This window comes from Atta colombica, unplaced genomic scaffold, assembly GCF_001594045.1.
Source record: "Atta colombica isolate Treedump-2 unplaced genomic scaffold, Acol1.0 scaffold68, whole genome shotgun sequence".
In the NCBI taxonomy this organism is placed as follows: Eukaryota; Metazoa; Arthropoda; class Insecta; order Hymenoptera; family Formicidae; genus Atta; species Atta colombica.
Genome location: NW_017259559.1, coordinates 223,124 through 234,557, shown reverse-complemented (window position 1 = coordinate 234,557; position 11,434 = coordinate 223,124). Strand labels below are relative to the sequence as shown.

Here is an 11,434-nt window from a genome sequence, read left to right as displayed (position 1 = left end):
TATAATTTTATATAATTTTATATAATTATATGCATAATTATATATAATTATAATGAAACATTTTTTCCCAGGTTGCTATTTTATGTTAATTTTATGTTAATTTTATGTTAATTTTATGTTAATTGATATAATATTTTGGAAATATATTTTTAAGTTTATCAGAAATATATTTTCTTAAATTTTAAAAAATGTGAAATAAAAAATTCTAAATGCTTCTTTTACAATTAAGATTTCAAATGCCGCCGCACTTTTCAAGAAGAAAGAAGAAAGTATTTACAAGTTTGGAAAGTATTGGTAAGTGGAGAAAGTTAACTGACTAACCTAAATTCTTTGTGATATATGACGAATTTCACCATTGAGTTCTTTAACTTATTAGTAGGCCATTAGGCTAATCTCTGTTTCAATTAATATTTTTAATTTATATTAATAATCAAACGGTCATTGACTATAAACTAAGTTACTATAGAGCCGACGACTTATATATGAAATATTTGGAGAGCTCCACACTCAAATTAATTCGAATGTGGAATTTCCGTAGAGTTTGACCAATCTTTTCCAAAATTATTTATTATAGAATTTTTCATTAGCAGAATTCTCTTTGGTGCGCACTGCTTGTGCATTGCTGTAATAATTTGACACGAGCATGAACGCAGATAACAGAAAAAATAAAGTTACCTAAAAATTATCTAAAATTATCTAAAAGTTATCTATCTTTAAGATATCGAAAGTTCATCTTTTAGTTAACTTATAGGTATTTTGTTAATTTTTCGAAAATTGAAAATAATATATTTAAAATAATATATAATCAACAAAGGATGAAACTGCTTAAATAAGCTCGCATCTTTCGCGATATAATTGAAATCCTAGATTTAAATCAATTTGTAAATATATTTATATGAGCAAATACAGTTTAATTAACATTGCAGTTATAAACAGCAATAAATATAAACGCGTATAAGAACATTAGTAGCAGTAAAGCTGAAATCAGACTACGCATTGAGATTGAAGATTGTAAAATTGAAACTTGAACAATATGAAATTTTAGTTCCTTTTATTTTTATTAATTAAAATTCAATCTTTCGATCTTTAATTTCAATCTTCTTAAGGTCGGAATTAGACTATGTATTAAAGATTGAAATTTTAACAATAAGAACAAAGAAATTTTGGCTCCTTTTATTTTGGTCAAATTTCAATATTTTAATCTTCAATCTTAACCTTTAATGCGTGATTTAATCGGCCTACGTAATCTGATATCGAGAAATAATAAGAATTCATAAAGAACGGAGAAATCCGTTGGTGGAAAGGGAAAGACTCTTCGTGTCGATCCTCAAAATCGTCATTCAGAGATTGACCGTGCGTGTTAAGTTAGTAGTTATATATATAAGGCTCTTCACATCAATCGCGACTGTAAATCATTATATTCGTCTAGCATTACATTAACATTTTTACTGTAAAATAAAATTGATACATATATATCTCTTATGACAGTGGTTTATATTTTTTAATTCTTTCAATTGTGAATAGTCAAAACGTAATAGTCAAAACGTAATAAAGAAATAAAACATTTTTTTATCGACAATCAAGTGGACAAGACATAAGCAAAGATGGCTCGGCGACCTCCAAACTATGAGCTTTTGTCAGAAGAAAAGACAAAGGAAATGTTGAAGCTCTTTAAAGGCGAAAGAACTGGATTTGTTCTTGTGGGTCCGAAAAAATACTTGCTTCCATTTAGATATGTAGAACAAGGTGAAGGCTTCTATAATTTTAAAGCTAAATCAGATGACATATGGTTACTATCACATCCAAGATCAGGTACATATTAACACGTTTGGCCCTCCACTTAATTAAATCTTAATGAATAAATTATATATAAATAATTATAAATAATTATATGATAATGCTATTTATGCGCTCTCAAAATCCGCAAAAAAATTTTTTCGCTCATTTTATTACTTTATTTTTATTGCTTTATTTAGCTAAAAAAATTTTTTGTGGGAGAACTGAGTAGGTTGTCAATCAGCCCCTCTACATATATAATAACAATTTGGAAAATCAAATAGACAGGATTTATGTGCTATTTATGCGCTTTCATATTCACATAGTTTCAATTTTTGCGCTGCATCCCTTAAGGCATTTCCCTCTTGGAACACATGTTTATCCCTAAAAAATATATCTTTGATTTATCTTTGATTTGATGCGCTATCATTTTCAAGCATTTCAATTTTTGCGCTGCAATTCTTTAGAAGATATATATTTTGCATAGTTAGATAGCGTAATTTTGCAATTTTAAACGACTTAAGGATGAATATGACTGTTTGCTCCAAGATGGAAGTCTTTTAAGGGATTCAAAGCAAAAATTGAAACTATGTGAATATAAATCCTGTCTATTTAATTTTCCAAATCGATTGTTATTAATACGTGAAGGAGAACTGACTGACGGCCTACTCAGCCCCCATAAATAAATTTTTTTTTAAATTAAACTAAATGAGCGCAATAATTTTTTTTGCGAATTTTAAGAGCACATAAATAGCGCATTATTATATAATTTATTTATGGGGAGCTATCTAGGCAAATATCAATCGATGATGACGTCGTATCAACCGATGATGAACGCAAAAAAAATTAAGCAACAATAATTCCATTATATGGATATTTTTAGTGTAATAATATATACATATTCAAACAATAAAAATACGAGGCAACAGTGAAAATTTTTTATTAGGCTTTATCTTTTAAGTGATGTTCTAATTTTTCATGTTTTAACTTGAATTTTATAAAATTTTACAAAAATTTTACATGTATTATTATTCTAATTTTCCTCTCCTTCAAAATTAGATCTTCTAATTGATTTTTCAACTTTTTAAAATTTATTTTCAAATATATTTTAATTAACTCAAGACGTATAAATTTTTTAAATTAAACCCTGATTTAAAAAATTCGATAAAAAATGATTTTATCGTTTTAAATATGGATTTTGGTTCGTAATTTTATAACAGAGAGAGAGAGAGAGAGAGAGAGAGAGAGAGAGAGAGAGAGAGAGAGAAAGAGAGATAAATCGAAATTTATTTAGCATTCTGGGGCTAAATTCCCTCAAGCGTTTAACTTATACAAAAATATTATTATATTAATATTTGTATATGTATAAAGTTGTGTATACACAAAAATATAGAAGATTAACAGAAGTATAAAAGTATAAAAGTTTAATGCTCATTTCCACCACTGTAAATTATCTTTAATCTCGATTCAATTTACTTTTCAATTATCTTTTTCTGACTTTTAGAACTAGAAAGAAATGAAGAGTAAGTTAAACCATGAAACTCAACCATGAATCACTCAACCATAAAACTATTGTATAATATTTGATAATGTTAAAGTTATGAGATCACATCTCACTGCACATTTTACATATAGAAAAACTCGAAATATAGCTTTGCGATTCATAATTCAGTTTTATATTTTGCGATAATGTTTAATATTTTTCTGCTGAAGGTGACTCAAAACGAAGCCGAAATGTTCAAAAATAATTAAACTTATTTATTTTTATATTATTGTATATTATATATTCCTGCGCAATTTTTGTTCTAGCGCCGACCTCCTAATGCCTCATAAATTATACTTATTGTCCTTTAAATATGTATTATATAGCATTTCATGAAACCATGAATCAAAATTCCATATTCAAAACGATAAAATATCTTTCTTCATACACTGTTTAAAAAATATATTAAATTTTATTTTTAACAGTATAGAATTAATGTTAAGAATCTTTATTTTAGAGACCGCATATGTGAGAACACAATCAATAGAAATTTAAAATGTCTATTACGATCGAAGCTGGATCTTCATTGCTTTTCAAATAATTCAAACTTGAATTACTAATATATATTATATATGTACTTATATATATGTATAACATTGTAGTCTTTTTGAACTGCGCGCCAAATTATTTTTCTGGACTATAAATGCAATTAAAACTACTCTAATAATCGTGAATTAAATTGACAGCAATTTTAATAATTTGATGTTACAATCAAGCATCATATTATAAAGATATTAATATGTTGAAAAACTGTTAATAAATTTATAAAAAAATATTATCTCGATCGGGACTTGAACTCGAATCTCTTGTATTCCGTACGAGCATCCTAAGCCATTAGACCACCGAGATTAAAATCAATGTGTATGTTGTTTCACATAAAATGACTAATTACACATTGAAATAAAATTACACATTGAATATAGTTTACAATATTTGAAAACGTATGCGATATCGGAATTCGAATCTAAGACCTACGGATAACACACGACCTGTTCATACTCTAACACGCTAACGCTGAGCTATGTAATCGTACACTAGTCAGATTTGATATTCGACTGTTATTCGACTCGTCGTCGTAAATTATTATAATGAATTTGCTGTAGGCTGTCAATAGTGATCTATATGAAATTACATACATCGAAGATTTATCAGAGAATATTTTAAATTTTAAGATCACTTTAATAACCAAAAAGATAAATTACCCTTTTTTTAGAAAAGAAATTTTTGTAAAAAAGAAATTTTATTACTTGTTATTTCTATAAATTAGGAACGACTATGGCGCAAGAGCTCATATGGCTGTTGGCAAACGATTTGAACTTTGACGTAGCGAAAAAGCGTCTACTTACTGAAAGGTTTCCATTTTTCGAGTGAGTATGTGTTTATATGTGTATATATGATAATACATTATAAAAGAACTTCAAGTACAATTATAACAATTATAATGAATGATTTTGACTCTTACTATTAAAAATGTACATATTTTCATACGTAATAATAAAGTTACATCCTACGAATAAAACTCTTATATTATATTCTTTTTTACAGAAATTAAACAATTTGCAAAAGTAAACTTAAAATCGAAATTAAGTTTATAAAAATATTTATCCTCATATAATTTTTTATCTTCATATAATAATTTGCCATCAATTCACATAGAACACTTTATCCATATCCTTAAGCATAGAAACATTTTCTGAATATCCTTAAGATGCCTTGGGGATCTGTTTTGTATAAGAAATTACATTTTTATTAAGCTATATTATTAAATATATATTATTATATACCAATATAACAAATATAATATGTGTGACATTACCATTATGTTACATAATACAAAAAAATGTATTTTTAAAAACAATAAAACATATTATTATTGAAAAAAATTTTCCGTCTAATATAAGTACACATTTACACAATTACAACTAAAAATACAAACTACAATTCTAAAAATACATAATTTATAAACAAACATAAATAACAGGGGCTATGAGCCAGATTTTTATATATTTAAAATCTTAAAACAGACATTTTGACCTTATTATTAAATCATCCTCAATGTATACATGTAGAGAACGCAAATTTAACAATATTAATAAAACGGTTAAATATCAATTTCTACAGATTATAGTTACGCAAAATTGATAGTATTTCTTCATATAATATCTATTTTCTGTCGCAATAATATAATGTTTTCAGTCTTGTTATATTCTCAGTTACATTCTTTCATTATATCGGTCGTAATTAGTCCATAATGATAATAAAATTATTTAAACATGTTGAGTCATTCAATAAAAATGTATCAGTACACATTCTGTTAAATCAATACTATAGATTATAGTAATTAAAATAACAATGAATAAATGATTATTATATTCGAAATTATTATATATATAAAATCCTTAATTTAATAGACAACTATATTAAAGTGTGTCTCTCTCTTAATAAATAAAATTATTGTACAATATACCTCAAACGCGAATGTTTAATAAATATTATTAACAATGAGTTGAAACAATGAGTCAAATTAATTCACAAGAAGCAAATGCAGAGGAAAAAATTGAAACCAGTTCAGTCAAAAATTACTTGTATTGTATTATAGAGTGTGAGCGACATTCTATGGCTTTTATAATATCTTGTTGAAAGAGGGGATGAGATTGGAAGGAGAATAGGGATAGAAAAGGAACAATGAAAGTGAGAACGGAAGAAAAAACTAAGAAGGGGAAGGAGACTGCAAAATCTGTAGATAAGAATTAAATAATGATTTAGTGTTATTTTGTTTGTTCAATTCTAATTTTTGTTTTTTTATGTGAACCTTCAGAGATTAATTTTTTGTTATACGACAATTTCTTGTCGTATCTAGATCTTTACATCTTTCCAATTAAAATTATGGTTATAGTTAATACGATGCTCAATAATCACCAATGAAAAATTCTTTTTATTAATGTCCGAAATATGTTTATTTAATCTTGTTTTTAATTTTCTTTTGGTTTGTCCTGCATAACTAGCTTCAGTTCTCACAAGAAATCTTATACACAATTTTTGATTAGCTAAATGATCTATTTATCCTCTAGTTATAAGGCTTTTCAATGTATTTGAGATTGAATATGAGTTTGCAATTATATTTATATGCTATATAGATAAAAAACTTTCAGAGATAGATTTTATATATGGAATTGTAAAGAATGTTTCCTTGACATGGATATTATATTCTGTGTGTGGTATTTTAATCTTTTTTCTGTTGAAAAAAAATGAAAGGAAGAAAATAGCTATCATCAAGTAAAATATGAATAGCATCAACCAAGTTCTTTTTGTAGAAACGAGGATGAGACAATTTTAATAATTATTTTGTCAACGAAACCGAAAATAACACCTTTTTTGTGAAAGAGTAGTGTAAGTAAAAATTAAGAAATCTGCCCGAACAAATAATTTTTCTGTATTTGTCAAAAATGCTCTTATAGTTGTCAATCATAATCATAGTGTCCAAAAAAACTCAAGTTATTCTCAGTGCCGATCTCCATAGTAAATTGTAGTCTGACATGTAAGAAATTGAAGATTTCAAGTTGTATTCGGTACTATCTAATAATGGAACCGCTAAATGATATCATCCATATAGTCATCCGGAAGTAAAATAATAACTGGTAATTTTTGTTGGATCGCTATTTCCTCAAGATCCTGCATAACTATGTCAGCAATAATTGGCGACAATAGTGAACCCATCGGGGCACCGAAAACTTGTTTGTAAATTTTATTTTTATTATTAAATTTTTTATTATTAAATGAAAAAATGTAAAGTTAAGAACCAGACGGATGGAGGCTAAAAATTCCTCTAATGGAATATTTATCTTTTTTGATAGTCTTTTTTTAACACTATTTAACGCTAGTTCTAACATTATTTAATGGAACAAGGATACTATATCAAGCGATATTAAAATATAATATATATTAGAATCAAAATGAGTTCCATTTTGGGTTTCATTTAACTTTTCAATTAAATGAAAGCCATTTTTTATGTATTATAATTAAGTGCTTCCAGTACTGCTGACAATACCCAGTAAGAAATGACAATAAAATCGATATCGAATCGATTTTGTCAACGTTTATTAAAGATATACTTGACGTACAGTCCCTGCAAAGAAAATTAAATTTGGAAGTATGTTTAATATTTACACTTCGAATAAACTATATATATGAAAGTTATGTGAATAAGATTATATTTTTATTTAATAATACATTTTTGTAGTTTTATTTATTCTATTTGTTATTTTTGTTTTTATTGTTAAAAATTAAAATTTTAAAAATGATACAGAGATTTATATTTTTCTTTTATACTTTAAATGTTCAAAATAATTTATGCAAAATTTCATTGTGATTTACTGATTACAAAGTCATAGAATACTAATTACAAAGATATAGAATAAATAAATATTTTGTTTATTTACTGGATAACGAGTGCATCGCAATGTAACTTTACGTAAATAATTTTGAATACATATTGTACTTATACTATTGTACTTATACTAAAAAATTGAAATTTTTATCATTTATTTTATAATACATTTCCATGTATTTTTATATTTAGAGCACAGATTTAAAAAATACCACTATTTATTAAAATAATTTATGATCCAGATAGTAAACCGAAATTTGTCGTATTATTTTTAAACATGATTTAGAACAATCAATAATTTTTTCATAATTTTGTTATCATTTTAAAAATATGTATAAAACATCCTTAAATTGTATCTTTATTCTTACAGATTCAGTTTATTTAATCATCCTGAAGTGACTCAAGAATTTATACTCTCTAACAAAGATGACAAAGTAAAGCAACAATTGTGTCGGGAAATAGCTTTGCCCGGTTATGAAGTTATCGCTGATATGCCATCACCTAGATTTATAAAAAGCCATTTGCCTTTCAGCATGTTGCCTGGACTTCTAGATGTTGGTTGTAAGGTAATAATTAAATAAAAATGGAAAGATTCTTTTTATTAATTTTCTACTTTTGTAACACTTTCCTTAGATTATTTATATAGCTCGTAATCCGAAAGACGTGGTAACTTCTTGGTATCACCTTAATTGCTCAATCAAGACACAAGGATATTTGGGTGATTTTCCCACCTTTTTGGAATATTTTCTAAATAATTTAAGTAAGTAGAACATATCCAGAGAAAGAGCTATATATATTTCTTATTTTTCTGTATCTTATCTGTAGATATTTATATTATTTATTACATGGGTGCCCAATATTTTTCTGAAAGTTTTATCTAGACAATTTATTTGTATCCATATATTAGTTCGTAAGAAATAGATTTCGAATGTAATGTAAGAGATTGAAAAGATCCAAAATAAAAGTAAAAATAAAATAACAAATTAAAATTATTCTTTTATTTTGACAAAAATTAAAGTTTAGAAATAGAATATGAATATAAATATATAAAATTAAAACTACTAATTCTATATATAAGATAAAAACTAAATCCAAAAACTAAAATTGAAAATTTAAATAAAAGCAATACATAATTTTATAATTTTTATCCATAAAAGTTTTTTTTTATAAAAATTCTGCACAAAAAATTTTTTATAATATCATATGTATATTTTATACATTTAAATTGTAATTTTTATATTTTTACGAATACTAATCAGACTCAAATATAAACAAAACCAGTGACTTAAATATGAAAAAAAAAGTTTAAAGTAAAAATTTTTTTAAATACAATTTTGCAATAAATTTTTTTTCTATCTTTAACTATCAACTATGACTCTAATGATTCATGCAAAATTGGATCTTCCTGCCAAGAGTAAAATATATCATGTCTATTTTTCTTCTATAAAAATTTTATTCTTTATTAAATTCTATGAACAAAAATTGTGTGTGATTAATAGAAAGGAAAAAGTATTAGTCGTTAAATTAAAATAGACTTATTCCAAAAAAAACCAATAACTTTAATAAAAATAATATCTACGTAAACATTTTTTAAAAATAATCTGCGCGCGCGTGTGTGTGTGTGTGTGTGTGTGTGTGTGTGTGTGTGTGTGTGTAATCTATCAAAGCATTGCTCTTTCTACTTAGACATTCGATATGACTTTTACTATTGTTGACTTATACTTGTTACTACATATATTTGTTCTCTTTTTGGAGGAAAAGTAAAAACAGTGCTTCAAAATTTTTAATGCCTTTATCTTTTTATCTATAAAGCGCCTTGGTCGCCATACTGGGAACATCTAAAAGAAGCCTGGGATTTAAGGAATTCCCAAAACCTTTTGTTCTTATTTTATGAAGAGGTAATACACGTAAGTGTAGACAAAAATTTTTATTCTCAATTAAACAGAGAAAAGTCATCGATACTGACATATTACTTTGTTTTTGGATAATATTTCTTAAACAAAAGTTAAAAACTGTAGAAACATAAATATAGACTATAAAATGTCTTCTATTAGATAATATAACAATTTTTATAATATCTTTTGCAATTTTGCAATAATTTACTTTTTCATAAGATAAGGAAAAATGAGCGTCTGATAAAATAGGCCACAAAATTGACATATTAAATGTAAGTAATGCCACATATTCTTTTTTTTTCTTTTACAAGGCATTCATCATCTGTATAAAATACTTAAAATAAATATTTAAAAATTTCTTTATTTCTAAAATAGTTTTCGTTCATTTAAATGCATTCTTCATACTGTTCTGCAGACGAAAACATATATGTAACGCAAGAATTTCTTTTTTTTTAAGGTTTTTCTATAAATACACGATTGTCTTCAAGACACCTATCAAGACATCCATGGAACAAGTCAGAATGAATTCCGATCGGAATTATTCAATTATTCCCTAGATTTCTTTTATATTTTCTAGAAAAAATGGAATAATTTCGATCAGAATTCATTCCGACATGTTCTATGATAGGTATCTAGTTTCAATAGGGCTTTGATAAATTAATACTATAATTAATGCAACTACACTATAAGGATTAAATTAACATTATGATCTACCTTATAGACAAGTGTGCGGTTATGCTGTTTCCTGATTTTATATTTAAAACTGAATAGATCTTGCCCCGATGGCTTCAAAGGGCGATATATTTTATTTTAGTTTTACGTACATTATCTATTACATTCATAGATATATAAGAAAGACCCAGTATATATTTAGTATAATATTATAGTTATATCTATAGTATATGCTGGATTTGACAGAACGGTGTTGAAAGGCAAAATATTGGGACAACCTATCCTTTTCTGCGCGCACGCTTGACAGTAAACTTATTTTGATATAATACTTAAGAATTCTACCTTCCTCGATTTTGATGAAATTATTCTTATTCGACGCGTTTGTGCGCGAAATGAACGGATCTGATAAAAAAATTTTGCCTTTCGCATCATTCTAAACCCATATATAGATATAAATACTGGGTCTATCTCTTATATACAATATAGTATGTCTATAATTACATTGGCAAACTGATATGGATCTTAATAAAGCGATACTTATGTTCCGAGAATCAAAATCCAGATCACCGTCGCTATTCTCTGTTAATTCATCAATAAACCACACACGATTAATAATATTGTTAGTAATTTGTTAAGATAATATATTATTGATCATGTAAGATCATTTCAATGTTGGCATATGTTAAATTGTCAAGATTATAGCCCCAAATGACTTTCGACAGGTTTTCGCTCGTTATTTGATAAAAAGTTATTAACAAAACAATTTTTATAAGTAAAACATAATTTATAAGTAAAACATAATTTTTGAACATAAGATATACATTTTACTATATGTATATTTTACATATACTCAGCTGCTATATATGTTCTTCTTTGTTTTACATAATACTTTTCTTTTATGCCAAAATGGGATTAAAGAAACATTTCGTGCAAAGCGAAGTCCATCCCACACCTTTCATGCTTAGAAACGTACAATTTTTTATGCGAAACGAAGCCCTACTCCTTTCTGTCAAATTCTCACCCAAATACCACTCAGATGTTTTTTCCTTGTTGATCATCGAATAACAATTATTACATCGAATTAAACAAGAATAACATATTTCTTGGGGAGCACTCAGGTGGAAATCTGAACACGCTCTTATTTAAAAAATGCCGAACAAC

General features: G+C 26.2%; 1 protein-coding gene across 1 annotated transcript in view; it reads left to right on the top strand.

Moving 5' to 3' along the window:
- The first annotated feature begins 1,604 nt into the window (after window positions 1-1,604).
- Window positions 1,605-11,434, top strand: part of LOC108692271 (estrogen sulfotransferase-like) — a 12,688-nt gene continuing 2,858 nt past the window's right edge. The window contains exons 1-5 of the mRNA XM_018200447.1: window positions 1,605-1,812; window positions 4,587-4,686; window positions 8,077-8,272; window positions 8,340-8,466; window positions 9,519-9,613. Coding sequence (XP_018055936.1) covers window positions 1,605-1,812; window positions 4,587-4,686; window positions 8,077-8,272; window positions 8,340-8,466; window positions 9,519-9,613 — 726 coding nt within the window. The remainder of the gene's footprint in view (window positions 1,813-4,586; window positions 4,687-8,076; window positions 8,273-8,339; window positions 8,467-9,518; window positions 9,614-11,434) is intronic.